The following is a 21,336-nucleotide window of genomic DNA, read 5'->3' on the forward strand; positions in this document are numbered from 1 at the left end:
CCTTTCAGTCTGCAGACCGACGCTCTATCCACTGAGCCAAACGGGTTTCGGCTTGGCTGACTTTTGATGCCTGATACATTCAGTTATTTAAATGGTAGAAAACCAGGGATTAAGTGATAAATATTTATGTGTAAGATGACCTGCTAATTAAGTTAAATTACTTCTTTTTCCCTCCACCATTAGTTGAAATGGGCCATTTTATCAAATGCCTGGCCTGTGAAAATGATTGAGAATTTAAACATAAAACAGAAGAATGTTAATCCTTAATACAGAACATAAATTATTCAGGACTGAGGTTACACATTTGACATATTTATGTATATTTTCCTTCATTTTATAAAAAACGGCAAGTCCAATGATAGTTGTCCATTTTACTATGGTCATTCCAGTTACAATTTTCGGAGACAACAGACCTTAACTGTTTATAGAAAATACCTCCCTCTTTTTCCTCTTCTTCATTTTTCTGGTCTTCTATGCAGCTTCCTTGTCATATGACATATATACATATTTACATTTTACAATAGTGGATGTTGTATCTGAAATATTATCTAAAACAGAATGAAATGCCAATTTCAACCAAAAAATGTCCTTATATTTGTTGCATCGCATTTGCAAGAGTTAGGAAGGAGCCCTGGTTGACAGAGTTAAGTTCCTTGGACAAGAAAGATGTTTTTTTGTTTTTTGTTTTTTTCAATTTCACACAGTTAATTAAGTAACCAATATTAACTGCAAATTCATTTTAATTTTTTAATATAATAAATTGAAGTTCCCCCACACACCAAATTAATGTAGTATTTCTTTAGTAGTGAATATTTTCTAAGTAGCCATAGCATTTTATATAGAGAGTGAGAACAGGTCTTTTGAGGGGGAACTGGGATTTGGAAATGCAGATGGGGAGAAAGGATGCGGGGAGTATAAATTAGAATCTGGTATGCTATGTACTACTTACCTTCAAAAGTCAAATAAAACTTTCCTCTGTCAAACCAAACGAGGGAAGGCTGTTCATTCTCTGTATGGCCAGGAGTTGAAGCGGGATGGGAAAGGTTAAGGAGAGGGAGAGAGAAGGACACAGTATGAGTTACAGAGCAGGTCATTAATCTCACTATGGGGGAGGGCGGAGGCACTGCATGCCATTAGCGTGCAGGGAAAAGGGAAGGCTGGCAATCTATGGGTGTTTATTTATTTATTTTTCTTTTTAGTTCAGGAATCAGAAAGCAAAGCAAAGCTATGGAGGCCTAAAGGGATGGGCACGTGTAGTCGGTAGCTTGACATTCGGCGCTTGTACGCATGGAGCGGAAGTCTTCCTGGCCATGCAGGGGAGTCAGCATATTTTAACTGCACTAGTTTGGGCAAACTGTCTTTCAGCAATTGCTGTATCCATTTCATCTTCAATGTCATCCCCTTCTATGTTTTAAAAAAGATAAACTTGGAGTTATGGGTCATATAAACTTAGCTTAGGTTTTAAATGACAACAGCATTGCATATCAATTTAATGTTCCTGGAAGATGTCATATATCTTCCATCCCCTTCCCTGGAATCACCTTAGGTATCCAGACACAAAACACCCTTTACCTATGTACCAAAAAGAAAACAAGATTACTGACGGTGCGCTATAATTTTTTTTTAATTAAAAAGCAGTCACTGGACATGTAATTCTGAGCAGTTAAATTATTCCTTCCTTTGTAAATTCACAAAGCAATAGCATCTCACCTTTTTCAGACCTGTTCGCTGAGAAACTGTCATGCAACCTGCTGCTTTGTAAAATATGTTCACTTAACAAATCCAATGGCATGAGTTCCACAATGAACAACAAACAGACAGGGTGCATCTGAGAGGCACTGGACACTCATGAGGTGAGTAGCATGTCCATGACGTTTATAGCATTCAGATGGCATAATGGCTTGGATTTTTAACGTCTAGATATCTAGACATCACTCGGCTAGCACCATACCTGCCGGGGTTTCACAGCGCCTTTCAAATGAGGGCAGTTTGTCATAAAAAACATCATCTTCTGACACTACGGACCAAAGAAATATAAAGGGATGGAAAACAAAAAACACAAATACAAATCCCAAATGAAATCAAGGTCACACTTTACTGACTGAAACACAGGAATGATTTTAATGGAAAAAGAAAACAAAACCTAGGACACTGAGATTATGATTAGGATATACAAAAGCGATGTGCTTATTTCATGATGATGCTGTAAGAAGAAACTATAATTTAAAAAATGACAGGTTTTAGCATCTGAATTGGCTGAACTCAGCTCCATAGAAGAAATCACATCCCCACCTTTAGGGAGCTGTTAAAGGTAGTATCATTAATAATTGACTTGTGCAAGTGTATTTCACTCAGACACAATTCTCAAGTGGCCAGACATATGTCCATCAACAGAACCTTAGCTCAACAGAATTACCCAGCATGCACTCTCCTCATGGGGAAAGAGGAAGCTTTTAACAAGTCCATAAAAAAGCAACAGTATAAATCTGAGGTCACTGAATGACGCATTCTATTTCACCTTCATCAATATTCAAATTCAATTTGCCTTATACCTGTCTTCGGTAGTTATGGACTGTTCATTTTGAACAGCATTACTGTAATTCCATCTTTGTCTATAGTGTGCAATTATGACCAAATGTCTATGAATTTGTCTCAACAGTTGCTCTGGACTCCGAGTGTTCTAGATCTTTGCTCATAGTCCCCCTTCTCACCAACTAACAAATGCAGATCAATTAGAGTATTATTCTATCTGATTAAAAAATAAACAAATGCAGGTCAATTGGAGTATTATTCTATCTGATTTAAAAATAATACCCATAGATCCTAAGGGTATTATCACAACTTCAATGAAAAATTGAATAAAACCAGTATAAAGACCAGTAAAGGAGAATCCTTCTGACATGTAGCGAAGGTAAGGAAATGAATGAGGGCAGTAACACTACTCCATAAACAAGGTTTCTTGGAAAATATCCTACTAGCTTGTCTCTTAGACTTAGGGAGTAAGGCAGGGAAACTCTTTCTTTGTCAATTCCTAAGGTTCTAGGATATCACCTGTTAATCAGTTTTTATTATACATGTGTCTTTCTTGGAGGCTAGAACAAGTTAATGCAACTCCTGTAAAGTCTCTAGAAGAGGAACAGGACAAATGGAACTGGTACTAAGGAACACACTCCATAGTCTCTAGAAAAAATAGGAAGCAAAACAATTACATTGGCAGTAACTGAATATAACAACAGTGCCTTTTCATACCCAGTAGTGGGAAATGAGGGAGGATATTACTTTCTTTTGAAGAACTAATTTCCTTTTTACAATCTTGTTAAAATGAGGAGCCTCCAATACTGCCATTTGTTTTTTGCGCTGAAGTTACAAAATAATATTTCATAAGGGTTGATTAGTGTGCTGATGCTTTTTTTATGCTGGTTGTAGACATCGAAGGCTTAGAATAAAACATCCTAAAAAAATCAGAGAACTCAAAAAGGAGTCATTGAATAGCTCTGTGCTTGGTTTAAATAAGGGCAACACTCAAATTAAATACAGAAGAAAACATTTCCTTAAGGACAAACCATGGAGATAGCCTCAACTTCATTTAGGAGGCGGACGCCAGTATAGGAAACAAGCTTTTCCAAAAAAAATAGAAGAAAAAAGAAGAAGGTTAAAATTAAAGGTGGGAATTTTTAATTGAGATCAAGAATATCCTACTCCAAATGCCTGTTTTTCTTTTTGTGCAGGATAATTGGGGTTAATACAAGTATTTTTAAAAGAAAGCTTATCCAATTCAGAATTGGCCTCCACCTTGGAGAGACAAAGGCTTGGAGGAAATGGTTTAAGTTTTAGGTGCTATAATTAACACCCAGCACTGAGTACAAAGTTCTACATCTACACCTAAGGAAGCATCAACATGCTTCCTTTGTTTCCCATAAGTGATTACTTCTCATTCATTCCAGGTTCCTGGGATATTAAAGAGGCAGATAAAAATGCATAATTAACAGTGAAGGAATATCATGAACAGTATTTAACAATGAAGAAAAATTATATTTACTCTGTTTTTTTATTGCACTGGAGTCTGAAACGAAGAAGATTTTGTAAGTATTTAAAAACAGTGATTATCATCTATAGAAATAAAAATGGATATTTACAATTAGAGATAATTCCCTGTTTATTTCTACCTCAAATATCTAGGAGTTTCTTATAATAGAATAATAACTTTATATATTTTCTATATTCCCATTAGATTTCTCTCAAAATCATAGAGTAAAAGTCCTGTGAGATTTTTCAGAGTGCAAAAAGAGTCTACTATATTGTCAGGTGTGACATCAGATTTACTGATTTATAATATTAGATAGGGGCATATTCTTACATGAACTGTCATGTAGGAAGACTAAACCTGCTCCTAAAATTTTATTCCTTAAATTACATTAAACTTTGATTATTGGTTCTCACCACACTTGCCCCAGTTTTGGCTCAAGTGTGACAGGAAATGTCAAAAAAGTATCGTGTTGGTGGGAGGGACTTTGCTGCTATAATATCTCTTCTGAGCCATTTGACTTCATTAGGTTGACATTCCAAGATAGTCAGGAATAGTCGGTCCTTTGGTTCTGAACAGCCAAAGCATATCCTTTTCAAAAAGAGAGAATCACCAAGACACAAGAAGTTGCTGGGTGGCCAGTCATTTGACGATGTATTTACTTCAGTGAGAAGTGGCTGTCAGATGACCCACAGCAGCAGGGAATAAAGAACAGGAGAGTGAGGAATGTAGTGAGAAGATGAAAATGAAAGTTAAAACAATAAAACCAAGCAGATTAAATCAAATGCTCCTCAGCAATGAAGCAATGTGACTATCTTCGTAGATAGCTTTTTTTATGACCCCCTATGTGGTTCATTTTGAAAGAGTGCATACTAGATGTGTTCAGAACTAAAGTCACTGGCCAGAATTTGAGATTTCAGCAGCAGGGAGTATAAAAACACATTGTAGAAAGCATAGACACAGTTCAAATTTCCTGAGTGTGCAATTGAAAGAATACAGTAGACAGTCATCTGAGGTCACTTGAGGTTTGCTTTCTGAGTGACAGCTTATTTTCATTTTCCTCTTTGATCAACCAGGAACATCACATGGAGTGGGAGGGACAAATGATCTTGAGAAAAACAAGCAAACAACAAAAAACTAGAGCAGGAGTGGGGAAAATGGGTGTAACAGTCAAGAGTACAACGAGAGTTCAAAAATAATGTTGGGCTGTTACAGAAAAAAACAAACAAACCAAAAGTTAGAAAGAAATGAACTAATAGGCATATAAAAATAGGAAGCCCCACTGTGCCCCAATTAATGATGCAGATAAAGAATACAGTTGGCTATATATACACATAATGATAAATATCTATCTTGTTACTGCACCAAATGAAATTGGACATCTGACTATATTTTCACCAAATTTGAAGGATTATTACAATAGACTATATATTACAATAGACTGGTCTATATAGAGTATGTGATATAGTTCGACTTCTCTTTGGGGCCCCTAAAAGGCACACCTTAACTTATTCCACTGGAAAAGTAGGGATTTCCCCCCCCCAGCCCCCACCAAAAAAAAGAGCTTCAGGCTTTGATCAAGCTACTACTCACACGGCCAACTCTGTAGCGGGCTCTTGGTAAGTAGCAGGGATTTATTGAGCTTTGGTTAATGATTCTCCCAAGCAATGCAGAGAATTGGAGCTGATTTATAATACGGGAGACTTGGAGGGGAGTTCTGACAATAAAGGAAGACAATGGGAAAACATGGAATGGGAAAGCCCCAGGTAAGAGATACCATGCAAACAGAAGAGGCAGCAGGAGCCTACAGACAAACCGTGAAGACCTTGAGAGGGAGACAGCCTTGGGAAAAGGGAAGACGCTCCTGGCAATGTGAGGCATTTAAACCTGGGAAAACCATCCAGCTGAGCAGCCATTCTCAACTCTTCACTTTCACCACACCATAAGGAAAGAGGCTCAAAGGCATTTACTGAAAATGCCAGCAATGATTTATTTCTCAGGGAACATTGACCACATATCACTGAAAAGCACTAGAAAAACATGTCAAAAACTTTGCTCAAATTCCACAACGCCAATGTGTATAGCTTCTGCCAACATAAGAACAACCAAAACTGATGTAGAAATGAAAGCTCCAAGAAAATAAAAATTCTAAATTTTGTGGTTTCTGAGGTGGTGCACAGTTGGAATTTAAATTAACATTTCCCCCTCAAAGGAGATAATTTAGATAATAAGAAATAATATCTAAATTACAGAACCTTATGTGAAGATTTCTTCCTTTCTTTTATGAACAGTTAGGTATGGAATAGCGTAAGATAATTCCTGTAATACACAGGTGTTAATGTCCTTTTATGTATATGCCTAGTTGAAGCACTTTGCCTCCTTTGCTGGGAAGGTGCTTTTAAAAGAAGAGTCAGATGACAGTAGCAAAACACACAGCAAAACCAATTCTGACCAGAAAAATAGGCCTCAGGATTTCCAGGTCATAAATATAGCCAGTCAAAACCACCAATGGATTAAAAGAGAGGAGATAACGTTTACCAACTGTGGGAGTGGTGGCTGCGCTCAGGGAATTGGTGGACGATATTGAAGAAGTGCTTTCAGCCCGTGCTAGGGGTGCTATTGGAGGAGGGCTGGAGGAATGGATGGGAGGGCTAAAAGGTCTGGGCTGCAGAGAGAAGAAAAGAGATGGAAAATTAGATACACAGGTCATAGTACTTTCATTCTGTATTTTTCATGACTCCAAGTCCCAGCTATAACAACCCAGGTTCTTAAAAGTACAGGAGATACCATTTTTACACTGAAATTGATTATATCGACACCAGAGCTTGTAGATGGAGCTAGAGGAACCATAAACCACAAAGTGCTCCACTCAATAGGTGAGGCCTAGAGGAGTTGAGACCTATGATGAGATCAGCAGTGTTTCAGGACTGTGAACTCACATGCTCTCAGGGACTATGCAGGTAATACAATCTGAGAGCTTAACCCCACGGAAAGACATCCGAATACAAAATGCTGTAGTGTGCTAGCTAAACCAAATATTATGAACATCACCAGTTTATGGCTCCTGTGCACAGATTCCAAAGCAATTTACCTCCACTAGAAGTCTCCTTATTATTCACACAGAATCTGTTCCACCCCTTAGCCTAAAATAGGATGTAAGAAACTTCTAGAATAAACTCATTGGACCACCAACTGCTTTATATCTGCATAGGGTGCCTATCATCAATAACTTCTCTGCAGTATAGAGACAGAAATCAGGACTTGCCCTCTCTTGGGGTCTTTGAAAAGCAAACAGATATGGTGAAAAGAAACACCTCCCTTTCTAAAGATTTAGCATAATTGAGCATGACTGTCTTGATTTGCATCAAACCCACTGTAGCAAAACTGATGGCCTAGCGTTCCTTTTCCTCCCATTTTAGACCCTGCCTTGAAGATGGTAGTGTTTGAGGAAGTTTGAGATGTACACCCATACTGTAGCGACTGCCCTTCAGATGCCACCTGTCAGGGCCATTTGTACAAGCGACCTGAGGCTTGGACCGGAAGTGGAGATGGCCTGTGAGAAGGTTTTTCACTCCTGTTTGTCACTCTCACCATGAGTTTCTGAGCAAGCCAGGGCAGAAGGGAACATACCACATCTCCAACTCCAGGTTTTCCTGGGGGGAGCTTTGGCCGAGATGGAGGCCGGGGAGGCGGTGGAGGAGGGGTGGTGCTGCTGCAAGGAACCAAGGGAGTGGCTGGCCGAGCAGGGGACGATGCACCTGAAAAACAAGCTGGTGTTAAAAGGGGATAGAAATAGGTGGCCAAAGTGCTGTCATCACTGAATCTCTCCTTCCCCATCCCCACAGAGCAATGCCAGTCCCAGACACTTTGTTTTCACTTCAGCCATTACTATATTCAACACTATAGCAGGTGGTATTTTTTTTTTTTAATACAGAAAAAAAAAATCACTCAGTTGAATTGTGGTTGATGGCAGAAGCTGAAGCTCATTGCCTTTTGTTGTCATGTGACACCCAGTGAAAGGTAAATCTTTTACTTAATGACAGCAAACACATATTTTAAAACTCATTTGGATCGGTGGAGGGTAGCTTTCATTCTGACCACATACCCACCAAATATTCTTTTTGCTTTTTGCATATTTGGCATTTACTTATGTCCTAGATGCAAATGAAAGTTAGAACTTGAAGGAAAATGAATGATTTTTCCACATTATTTAAACATGTATAAGAGAATTACCCTGTTAACTATGCTTCAAGATATGAGTGCTAACTTTAGAAATGTAAGCAAACACTTGTTGGTAAGCAAAGGAAAAATGTAGGAAGGTACATTAGCTGTTGCATGAGCATTTTGTGTTTAGAAGCTTGACAGAAACACATTGAATTGAAAGATTTTCCGTTTTGAAGGAGGCTGCTTAGGAATCTGATCCACATAGACTTTGTCCACAATGATTTTTGGGATGATTTTTAAAAGAACCTCTTGGATTTACTTTTCTGGCTGTCAATGACAAACATGTGAAACACAGACGACACACAGAGGCGGGCATGCACACCAATCAGCACACCAGCAGGGTCTCAGACTCAGGGGCCTGTCTCTCATCACACCTGTGTCTGGGATTCGTGGGTAAACTGCTTGGCTAAAACCCTTAAGAAAGTTAAACCAATATCCCAAAGAACTCTTGTTCAAAAACGTTGCAACTACTCCAGATGTCTTGTCACTTTGCTTAGTAGTACAGGCGTCAAATCATTTAAAGAAAATTCTAAGAAATCCTGCCCCAGGAAAATACCCACCTTCCTCCCCACCTCCTTCCAATAAGCCACAAAACTGCTCCCTGGAGAATCCCAGACCAGCATCTTCTCTCCAGATTCTCAGATTCTCAAAGAAGTTGAACAAACTCATCATCTCAGCATCTGCTCTCATCTTAGGAGAGTCCCTGGGGGTCGACTTTGCTCCTCTTGTTTGGACTGCCTGAAATCTTGAGCATGTTGTGTTTCTCTGTGCTGTTTATTCTAAGTAGAATTTCCATAGTGGGAAATCCAAAAATAATTTCAACATCCCCATCCCTGCACCCACCTCCTCTCTATCACTACCACCTTTTTACTATATTCTTTTTATTTTATCGGGTCAGAATCTCTGTTAGCCATTATCTTATTTTTTATCTCCGCAGTAAGCATTAGAGGAAGGTCTTGTTACTGTTTCAATGGAAAGTAAAGCTCAGAGATATTCAGTAACTTGCTGAAGCTCACACAGCTCAAATGATCTACTTAACTCCAAAACTCAAGCTCAAATGCAATGTCTTGTAGCGTCGAGTTCAACACCTTGCATAAATTAGCCTAGTCCTATTTTTGCATGGGCAACTTGCACACATACATCTCTCAATATGAATATTATTAGTCTTTTTTGCTAATCTTCTCTTGAACAACAACAAAAAGGGGGGGGGGTTATGTTTTGACAAGTCTCACTATAAGGATTTCTTTCAAGTTAATAAATTTATACCCAGGATGGTTGCAGAAAACAGAAGTGATAGCAAAGAGATGGGAAATAAGCTTTTAAACAGCCAGCTTTGTCAGGAAGTCCCCTGGGGCTTTTGGGGAGTTCTATTTTGCTGGAAAACCATGCACAGGAATGGCTCAAAATGTCTATTCATGGGTCTACGTCCAAAAAATAATGTTCTGAATCAATCTCAGAAAAGGTCAGCTACTTGTCCTTTTCCTACATGTTCCAGAAGGGAAATTTTAAAGACTATTTTCAATAATGCTTGGGGAAGTATAAAAGGATTATCATCCAAGGCGTATAGAATAGTGAAAAAACTGGATGAAAAGACAGATTATCCAAATTGGCCCTGCCTGCCTCTTATCAACCAGGGAATCTTAACCTCTCTGAATCTCAGCTTCCTGTTTTAAAAAATGAGACATGCTTCTCCCTTATAAGGTAGTTGCAACAATCAAAATGGAAAATGCTTATGAAACTATAAAATGCTATAAAAATGGAAGGCAATAGATGATGATGACGGTAAAGATGCGTCTTTTGATAAAGATAAAACTAAAGCAAGGAAAGAAGAGGCTATTAGCTGTTTTTCTTTATGGACACTTTATTTAACTCACTTCTTTTCCCTCACTGGATTGACTTAATTACTTTGTTATGAAGTTAGAGGACACTGAGGGAGTGTTTAAGAACTCAACCTTATTTGACAGAACCCTTTGTGACTAGGGCCAAACCCTGAGGATCAGGAGAGGATATTCAGGCCTCAGGGGGTATTTCAAACTAAACTAAGGCTTCCCAGGCTTTTGTGAGGTTACATGATTGCTTAGTATTATAAGAGCTAGAGATTATCATTTATATGTGTCTATCATTCTCAGTTCTTCAATTATACTTTCATTTCCTCTTCAAGCAGTGTTTATTCCCAAGAACCATGCTGGAAAATAATGAGACAACATCTCTAGTTAAGGCTTAACTTTAAAAAAATCACATGTATATTATCTGAGTCTTGTGAGTTCAAAAATGTTGGCAATCATTGACATATTCTCAACCCATATGCTGTTCTCAACCTGAAGTTCCATCATAGTTTCTCTGGTAACCCTTGAAAACAACACAATTATAGCTTCAACTTTCATCTCTCTTTGTGTGTCTAAGTGGGTGGGTGAGAATGGCAGTGGGAGCACTGGGGGAAACATGGTAACTGGAATCCAAGAGACCTGGGGTCAGATCCTGGCTCTGTTACTTATTAGCTTTGTGACTATGGCCAAGTTCCATCTTTGAGCTTCTGTTTCCTTTCTGTAAAATGAGGCGAATGCACCCCAATGCTGTGGGAAGAATCAAGTGAAATAAAATATATGCATTTTAAAATATGTAAGAATCTTAACAGCCTTTTCCAATTGTGTTTCTTAGAACACAATTCCATCATGTATTTGAAGAAAGTATTAAATATGTGTGGGAATGGTTACAAACTATGTTTCTTTTTCAGTGTCCAGCACATTACAAGTCCTAAAACAGCCCTGTCCCATGGAGCTTTCTGCAGTGATGAAAACTGTTCTAGAATGAGTGCTGTCCAATTGGATAGACACTAGTCACATGTGCCCATTGAGCACTTGAATTGTGCCTACTGCATCTAAAAAACTATTTTTCATTTTAATTAATTATAATTAAGATTAAAGTAGCCACATGTGGCTAGTGGCTTCCATATGGAACATTGCTGCTCTAAAAAGATGTGTAATTAGGAAATATATTTGATTAATTCAAACCCAGGTACCCCAAACTCATTTGCTTATGGATGTGTGTGTGTATGTATCTGTGTCTAACATCTTTTAGTATTGCTTTAGTATCCCAAGTTGGAGAATGTTGCTCAGAAGAACATTCCATCTTTACTAACATCTCTCTTTCCCTGGCCTCCATATTTGCTGCAGGCCAATAAGACTCTTTCTCCTCCCCATCCCTCTGGCAGACAACCACACAGAAGAGAGAGCCTTTGCCAAGAATCAGAGTTTGCATTCCAGAAAAGCCATGTTCAGGCCAAGCTAGGTATTTTTAACTTCTGCCACAAGGAAATTAAACATCTTGAAGTAAATCCTTAACTTCCAACTGTTTTTCAACAGCTTTTGATTGACAAAGCTGCCTTGTGAGAATTGCCTATAATTGGTTGGTGACAGTTACCTTGCTTTGAATGAGATTTTTTAAAGTGAGCATAATGGTATTCAATGAAACAAAGTAAGACCTAAGTGTTATAAAGAGCAGGGAGTTAAAAGCATTGCTACTTTTTAAAACATGAGGCCATATCCTATTGTTGTAATCCTAAATTCACATTTCTGCCAGTCTGTGTATATTCCATCAATAAAACCTTAAGCAGCAAATAAACTGGGACTTAATTGAAGAGATAATGGTGCAAAGTTTCATTTATTCATGAGCTTCACTGGCTCGGTCCAATCTGTCACTAGAAATTCAATCCTTTAATACCAGCAAAGTATAGTTTTTTTTCCCCAGCTCAATTATTAAGAATCAATAGATTTTACTAGCAGCATGTTCAAGTAATTAAAATAAGGGTATGGAAGCTAAACATTAAAGCAACAACAAAACTCCCAAAGGTTCCAGAAAGAAAGACAAAGCTCCTCTCTCCACTGATTACACCAGTGGTCTATTCACTTACAGACATCTTCCAGAGCCTGTGGAAGGCAGAGGAGGAAACAGATGAGAAACAAAGCTTTCCTGTCCTCTCCTCCCCCCACAAGAGCTTAGTGGCCTGCTACTGGAGAGAGGACATCATTTCTTGAAAAAACCCTTTCAGAAGACTGAGAGCCTGGCCCAGGAAAGAGAGCCCCACGAAAGACAACAGAAATGTGCCCTTCTTCCACGACAGACCAACTTCTCTGGATTTTGGTCTAAACTAACGACTTTACCTAGGGACCCTTTACTATCTTTACAGAGAAGATGGGAGCTTATATCCCAGAAAAAGACTTAAAAAAAGCAACAGAGGATGACGGTGGATGCTTTAACCTTCTAGAATTATAGAGATGAGCACTGAGGGGTATGTTTTGAGAGAATATTGGTGATCTTATTGATACAGTGCAGGTGGGTGTCAATTATCAAATAAGTTTGGGGTACTTTGTAACTAAACCTTAGAAGAGTGCCTGTAGACAACAGTGGTTACAAATTCTAGTTATGGATTCTACAGACCTGAGTATCCATCTCTAGCTGAGGAAATGTGGGAAAATTACTGGATACCTCTGAGCCTCAGTTTTCCCATCTGTAAAGTGGGGGAAATAAGAGTAACTTCCACATGGTGTTGTTGTGAGTATAAAATAATATGCCCTTAGCATGGTGCCAGGACAAGAAATTATAGCTGTTGCTATTACTGGCAAAATAAAGGCTCTCAAAGGTCCTATGGTAAAAAAAAAATTAACAAAATCCGATTTTGTTTTAACACATGCTTTTCAGACTTTTTTTGAATATTGAATAGTTTTCATTTTTTATACTTACAGAGGAACTTGCACACACAGAGCAAGCACTGAAAGGTACTCCAATGGAAGAGGCAGCAATGAGGACTATTAGAATAGAGACAAATGTCTTAACTAACTTAGACTTGGTGTCCTCTTTCAAAGCAAATAAAAAACAAATAGCACATGGCACCCCAGGAAGGTGCCTGAACCAAACCCTCAGGCATGGGAGGGTCTTGCCAGGCAAAGGTGTGCACCAGTGGGATAAACAGCATGGAAGAAGATGCTGGTCTTTCTTTGGTATGCATGGCAGGTTTTCCCCATCTTTTCATAGTGATAGATCACAAAATGAAGCTTCAAATAAGGAAAAAAAACAAAAACTCAGATTCAGTGTCAACATATGTTTCGGATGGCCTTTCCCATCACCTGTCACCACACTTAGAGATGACAGGATAGGCTGATGAGCACATCAAAATGAAACCAGAGACCAATTTGTCTTTAGTGGCATCTTAATTAGGTTGGGGATATAGTGAGATATCTTCTTTTTGCTGTCCCCTATAAGCTCATTTTCTAACTTTGTTTTTCAGAAATAAGTTAGAGGGGCTAACATGGTTCTCCTCTCACACAAAAAGAAAGAAAAAGGGAAAAGAGAAAAAGAGAGAAAAAAACAAACAAAAACACACCCCACATTGGCTTACAAAAACTAGAACTCTTGGGAAAAAGAAATTAATTAACTTGATCTGGGGAATCCTTTTACAATATATATGTATATCGAATCATCATGTGTATACTTTAAAAAGCTTACAATTTTATTTGTCAATTATACCTCAATAAAGCTGAAAACAAAACAAATTAAAAATAAAACAAAATAAAACTAGGGTCATTGTGGAGACATCTGACAAAGAAATCAGACATTTTACGTAAAACTTACCAACTATGAAATCTGTTTTTCTAGAACTTTCCTGAATTCCAAACAATGACTTCATAGCTTTGCTTAAAAACATACACTCCCTAACTGCAGGGTGGGAGGCTGGGCAGAACACATCCACAGACTTGCACTATGACTGCGAGCATTCAATGGACTAGGACATGCCATGGGGCCACAGGGCACCTGAACCACAGGAGGGATGACAGAAGTGCTATAGGCAACTGCCAGGAAGGAGGGTGTTGCTCAGACTGCAGCAGCCATGGCCATTCCCAGTCACATGAAGCACACTCAAACAGTAAGACGTACCACTGGTGGTCCCCGTACCACTGCCAGAGCCAGGTCCGGGGGATGATACCACAGTTCTGTAGGTGGGTGGTGGTGGGGGAGGCGGAGTTGCTCTCTGGCCCAACCCAAAATCTTTAGGAGATGAGATTGTTTCTAAGTAATCATCTTTAATGAAGCTCTGCTCAGCGACTTTCTTCTGGACTTCTTCTAAATTGAGCGGCGATGGTACGTTTCGCAGAGGGCCAGGGGGCTCAGGAGGGCCTGGGGGGGCTGGAGGACTTGGGGAGCCCAGAACTGGGGAGTCATCTGGTTTATCTGATGCAGCTGGTGGGGATACCACCTTTTCCCTTGGAGTCAACTCTGGAGTAACATGTTCCGGGGATGTATCAGAAAAATGGACCCACTTTTCTTCAGCATTAACAGCAACAGACTTGGGGGACAACACTGGGCCAAAAATGCTGTCCAGGTCATTGATTGATGGTAGTTTTTCAACTTTGACCTCTGTGGCTGACTGGTCATTTCCTGTGGTTAAAGTAGTTGATTTTAAATTTTAATTGAGTTTAATATTATTTTTAAGGAGGGTGGAGTGGGAGGGGTGAGGCCAAGCTTGGTAAATACGTAGATGGCCTTCCTAGGTGCCTCACTGGGCATATTTCATGATGTAAAAGTATCTTGATTGGAGCTGAAGGGGACAGGAGGGTTCCCTGCCTCCAGAATGTGAGCATCATCTTTCTTTGTGATTATCTACCCTGCCACAGGGTGACCCCCTTTAGCTACTTTTACCATCATGGAAAGTGCTGAGAATGCTGTGCTCTCAGGGGCTGCTCCCAAGAGTGCAGAGTGTGATCATTCTGAGGACGCAGTGCTAGAGTCATTAAAAGTAAGATTGGGGGACTACAAATGCCCAAAAGGCAGTCCCTTGTGAAAATCTGGCCCACTGAAATGCATGTAATACAGTAAAAACAGGGTTGCTGAAAAATCACCCTCACATTTGATGATCTACTCTAGCATATTAAATAAAAATGTTTGGTGAAACTAATTATAATATCTGTTAGTTTAAAAGAATAGCACATAATTAGCTGTATATCTTCTACCTTAAATATACTAGAAACACAGTACAAAGATTATTTAAAGGATAGCTCCACATTTATATTATACACATATATACACACACAACACATACATAGGTTATTGAGAAGACATTCACTGCTTATTAGAATTGTTACATACATATATACCTGTTTCCCAGGGAAGGAAATTATAAAAACATCTGTATAATTTCTTTTTTCATCAAATCTTATTGGTTAACTAATATCAAAGGCATGACTGTGAGATAAAAAAAGAATAGCTGATATTAATATTTATCAAAACATAATTTTCTGTCTCGGGATATATATATATATATATATCTGAAGTCCCAAGATAGAAAATTATGTTTTGATAAATATTAATATCAGCTATTCTTTTTTATTCTTATCAGTCATATGAGAAAAAAACTCAAAACTACCTTCTAGACCTTGGTAGGAAAGATTTGATAACAACTGTAGTGTGAGGAAGTGTACTTTTTAAAAACTGAGGCTGTTCAAATTAAAAATTGTTACCTAAATAATTAATTGCAAGGCATGAGCAGAAACAACCAGCTTAATGCTTCCATATTTCACATTTGAAAGGAGTTCACATTCAAGGTTCCAAGGCTACAGATAAATGAGGCAGCAGTTTGCATAGCCTACAATATCTATAATTTCAGGTAAATTTATTTATATGTAACATATTTATGGAGATAACAAGAGGCCAAAATGCTTTGAACTTGCAAACGCCTTTCCTGATGACACTCTGGATTTGGATTTGAGTCAATATAAATTTCATAAATGACTGTGTTTTTCATTTGCTCTTGTTGATAAATATCCCACTCTGTACCTATCAAACTCACCAGGCTGCATAAACAGGAAAGGATGATGCATGGAGCTGCAATAGCATTCCAAAGGTGATAAAGAACACATTCTGAAGGCCCAGACACATAAAATAACCATTACTGCTTTTGTCTTGCTAGCCAAAAAGACTAGGTAGATTATAAATTGAATATGTAGCATTGACTTTAATAGAAGAACAAGATGTGCCTTAGAAATTATCTAACGGCATGCAGCACTTGCTTATTATATGTCATTATCTTTGCACATCTTTTTGCCATGGGAAAATAGGTACTTTTATGATTACTAAGAAAAAAATTCCCCACCGTCTGAGCTTACCAGTATGCTGCACATCCTGGGAACTATTTCATGTCTTTATAGACTAAACAGTTTTTAATTCTGGCAAAAATGTTTTCCATTCTTGGAAAAGTAACAGTTGCGTCTTGAGACTATTAATTTGCATATCATGAAAATGAGATTCAACGTAGTAACATGCCAATTAAACAATGACTTTTGACAGTGAGATTTTTTTTTTCTTTCATTTTACTAGTAAATGTGACCCTCATTCAGCAATAATATACAGAGGAAAAATTAGTTGAGAGAGTGAATATTTTTGTGAAACTTGAGAGTGACTCTTTAAAATAAGCCTTTGTGATAGAGTGTAATAGAAGTAAAACTAAATGCAAACATTTTCATGGTTAGTCTAGTCTACAGCTTACAACATATGATGGGCACGTCAAGAATACTGTTCTGATTGCACATCATCCTGGAGCAGAAAGGCTTACCTGGTCCAATTGTGAGGGGGGAGCCAGTTCGGGGTGGGGTGGCTGGTACATTTTTTGGAGGCAGTGGAGGAGGTGCTGCAAAGAGATGAGAAGCCAAGCATTATTGATTACTTTCTCCCTGAGTTAGACAATATTCTGTAGAGAAGCAGGATTTAAGCTTTCATTTGTATTCTTGCTCTCAGAAACGGAACAGCCATTAATGGTCTAAATATTTTTTTAAATTCAAAGCTAAGGGACTGATGCAGGACCCACTCAGATTCTTCCACTTTATGATAATAAAAATTTGCCAAAAGAATGTCAGATAGTAACCATAGTATTATCATTTTAATAGTTCATTACTATATGACAAACCTCTTATATCCTGTACTCAGAACTAGGTACACAGGGTTGAATAAAAGGAGCCTCTGCCCTCAAGGAATTTCTAACTTAATTAGGTATCTTGTTAACACAATACCTAATTGAGTTCTCATTTCAATAAAGGTATCATAGCAGATGTGCATGGGGAAAGCACTCCTTAAAAATCCTATGGGAGGAAGACTATTTGGGGATGGTGGGGGGTTGCCGAGGGTATTTTAGCATCCAGGGTGTGACTAAGGAAAAGAGAACAGCTTGGGTGGGGACTCAGGTGAGAAGTTCTTAAATTAACATAGTTGGGATATTATATCCAGTCTTTGGAAATACTAGATCACGTGGCTTTATATGGATTGAGTCTAGAAAGATTTCTCTAAGTTATATGTCTTAAATTTTAGTATATTTTTGAAAGTCTGAAGCAAAATGATTTGAATCAAAGAAGAATGAACATTTTACCTTGGTAAAACTTACAACAAAAAATACTCCTGAAGATAAAAAGGTATTGTGTTGTGGCCCTAATCCTTCTGAACTAGACTTGTCATTTTGTAGGCAAAATTAGGAATTACTGTTTCAACAGTACTTTTGTTTTTATCCTTTCTTTAAAATAATGTTTTCTTGTTACTGGTCATATTTGTTATATCCAAAAAGTTCATCCCACTGCGGTTCTAATCCTTTGAAAATACATCTTTGAAAGTTCAAGATTAAAAAGTGTTGATTTTTTTTCCTGCTTTATAAAGGAAATATTCTCAGAAGGAATGGATCACATGGCTTTACAGCAACATTTCCAACAAACAGCCTCTTGGGCTGTTGATTAGGAATCCCTTGGTTAATCCCAATGATTATTTTTAGGCATCAAAAAGCAGAGCCCTGGGGATGCTGACTGGAAAAAGTATTAATTGGTCTCTATGCGAACCTCACAGAGTAAAAATACCCTCGGCATCCCCCCACCATCCCCAAACACCTTTCTCTAAGATCCAGTCTTCCTCCCATAGGATTTTTAAGGAATGCTTTCCCCTTGCATATCTGCTATGATACCTCTACTGAAATGAGAACTCAATAAATCCACCTGACAGGTGGTTTGACCTAATGAGCAATCCATTCAGCCCCATTGCAGGCGAAGGGCTCTAAAGATATTTGGGATCTGGAATGGGGAGGGGCATGCTGGAATAAGGTGGGCTGATGGCCTGGTGGCGCTGAGATAAATTTGTACAGATCTCTGTCTCGGCTTCTCTCTACCATATAGCATCATTTCTCTTGCTCTCCATTCGTCACTCTCTCCTCCCAATGTGGTCTTTCTATGCTATGCAGCCTCAGTTGTTCTGTAGGACTAACAGAAACCACACCTGACCTGGTGCCATGTGGTACCTCTGTGTTATGTGATAGCCCATGCCTGGAGCATGGTAGGTTTTTTGGCTCACTTTCTTTTCACTCTTACATAATAAGCACACTGAATGCATGACTAAATGAACGAATGAATAAGTGAGTCTATGGAATATCAGAAGAGACTATGATCCAAAGTTACTGATTTTACTTTATTTATGTTATTCCTGCCTTGACAACCTGCCTTGGCACCTTTAACTCTAAAGCCTGTGAGAACAACATCTTTTCTGAAAACTATACAGTCCAAACGCTGCTTATGTAGACTTTCTAAAAGTTGCCTAATTTCACTATGCAGACAGACAGTAAAATGAGTCACTTATTTTTCCAGACAGAGCAGGCACATAACTTACTTCCAGTGGGAAAAGGCCTTGTTAACTTTGGCGACTCCATGCTTGGAATAACTGGTTGGCCTGAACCCCATACCTCCGGCTGATCTAAAAGAACTGGAAACATAAAAAAAAAAAAAAATTCCAGGGTGAGTTTACAAAAGAAATACCCCTATATTTTAGAACTTAACATTTCAATTTAAAGTTGAACTTCCCAAAATTACTTCCCTCCTGCCTCAGAATTAGCAAATTAATCTAGGAATATGCTGCTCCTCGTCCTTTTCAAGCAGAAAATGGAAATAGGAGTGGGGTGTGTGTTTTTGTATGCATACAGGAGAGTGTGTGTTTACATACAGCTAAATAAAAACTGCATTTTCTTTCTGGTTGATCACTCAAGCACATTCTGAATACACTAACTCAGTTTCTGGTACCTATTTGAAAATCCAGCCATTTATCCCATGGAAAGTTGCTTTAAGTTGGTTTAAAGTTTGCTAGGAATATGTTTCAAAAATTAAAATGCCTGGCCAAAACCGGTTTGGCTCAATGGATAGAGCGTCAGTCTGTGGACTGAAAGGTCCCAGGTTTGATTCCAGTCAAGGGCACGTACATTGGTTGTGGGCACATCCCCAGTGGGGAGTGTACAGGAGGCAGCTGGTCGATGTTTCTCTCTCATCAATGTTTCTAGCTCTCTATCTCTCTCCTTTTTTCTCTGTAAAAAATCAATAAAATATATTTAAAAAAATTAAAATGCCTAGGTTCTTTCTATATAGTGGCTTGTATCTTTAAAGGATCTTCTAGGGTCTTTAAATAAACCTTTCATAGCATCAGAGAAAGAAATTAAATGATCAAAAATTGTTTGGTAAGTACTTAAGAGAACCAGAAAAATAAACAAGTGCTTAGACACTTAAGTAAATCAGAGCAATTAGGTATTGAACCTAAGGACATTGAATTTAAGATTTCTTCTACTTGTTTTGTCTTCTCCTTTTGATTTTTTTATTGCTATGGTAACAATGAAAATAACCAGCTCTTTCCAGCACGCATCATGTATCAGGGGCAATATAAGTACTGGTTGCAATTCATTATGTTGTGAAACACAAGCTGGAAAGTTAGTTGAATGTGGATTTGAATGCAGCCTCCATACTTATTATATACCTTGGGCAAGTCATTTAACCTCTGAGCTTCCCTTCCTTTAGTGTAGACATAAAAGCAATCTCAAAGATTTACTAAATGGATTGAAAGGTATAAGTATAATATATACAAAATGTATGTAAATCATTTACCAAAAGGCCCATAGCTATTACTATATATATTTAATTCTCAAAATCTCACCATGTGAAAAAAAATACCAGCATGTGGTTGTTATTAGTACCATTTTCAGCAGAAGAAACCAAAGATTAGAGTGATTAAATAACTTGCCTAAGAACATACATGGTGAACACAAAGGAGCTAAGATCTGATCCCAGGCATGCATGCCTGACTCCAAAATACATGTACTTTCCCAAGCTTTGAAAACTAGTGATAGAAAAATCAATAAAAAAAAGTGAGAGTGTGTAGATATGACAGGTAAATGTGGGTATTGGAAGAGCGAATGTGCTTGGTGCAAATGTTGGAAATTCACTGAATTTCTGGTGCCGAAACCTACTAAAGAGCATTCAAGCCAGGCTCACTGACAAGTCCAGGGGTGTATCTCCCCTCCATCACAAACCTCATAAATGGTTTTAGCTCTGTTTTCTTCTAACATAAAAGTAAACATTGTTTAAGGATGTAAAGCAGCATTTTCTTTGTATGAATTCGATGTCGAATACCACCTTGGATTTTAAGAACTGTTTTCTATTTTGTATATCAGGTTTCCATATAGTTATGAAATTCCTTTAATAGGTAGATTCAAATGACACAAATCCAATCCCACTTTCAGTCACTACGTGATTATGTCCTTAAGAATAGATGATCACAGATAAGTTATTAAGAGACCTAAATTGTGGACAAATCACTGAAGGAATATTTAGGGATGCTTATGATACATTTTCCTAACCAAATAATTGAAAGCTGTTCAGATGTGGCTGACTGCAAGCTGCCTTCCAGCATTCTCACCATTTCCTCATAGTTCAAGAGTTTTAGCTGGCACTGTGGCACTAAAGGATCTGTCATGGGCTCTGGTTGAAAGTGATGTATGTCTCTTCCAGATTTTGCTCTTATAAGAATTGGCAGTGAGGTCCTTTGGCCTTCCCAACCTTACTCTCCCTTCTTCTTATTGGGAGATGATGGGAGCTGAAGCAGCCCCCTCAGACCCAGAGATGAATAGCAGAGCCAACCTACAGTCCTAAATTGTTTACTTTGAGACTGTTAACATGAAACAAGAAGTCACTATATTTTGGCACCTCTTTGTTACAGTAGCTTAGCCTACTTATTATGGTTTTAAGTCTTGACCT

General features: G+C 38.3%; 1 protein-coding gene across 5 annotated transcripts in view; it reads right to left on the reverse strand.

The window, feature by feature from the left end:
• Window positions 1-21,336, reverse strand: part of SGIP1 (SH3GL interacting endocytic adaptor 1) — a 204,664-nt gene that overhangs the window by 46,255 nt on the left and 137,073 nt on the right. For 2 of the 5 annotated variants that reach the window (XM_084871368.1, XM_084871372.1), the window contains 5 exons: window positions 18,932-19,024; window positions 16,851-16,925; window positions 14,180-14,680; window positions 7,655-7,782; window positions 6,563-6,689 (listed from right to left, as the gene is read on the reverse strand). In XM_084871368.1, the coding sequence (XP_084727494.1) occupies window positions 6,563-6,689; window positions 7,655-7,782; window positions 14,180-14,680; window positions 16,851-16,925; window positions 18,932-19,024 (924 nt within the window). Of the gene's footprint in view, window positions 1-949; window positions 1,010-1,951; window positions 2,018-6,562; window positions 6,690-7,654; window positions 7,783-14,179; window positions 14,681-16,850; window positions 16,926-18,931; window positions 19,025-21,336 lie in introns of all 5 variants that reach the window. The other 3 variants (XM_084871369.1, XM_084871370.1, XM_084871371.1) reach the window with 2 other exon arrangements.

Source organism: Pipistrellus hanaki (assembly GCF_964339955.1).
Source record: "Pipistrellus hanaki genome assembly, chromosome: 2".
Taxonomy (NCBI): Eukaryota; Metazoa; Chordata; class Mammalia; order Chiroptera; family Vespertilionidae; genus Pipistrellus; species Pipistrellus hanaki.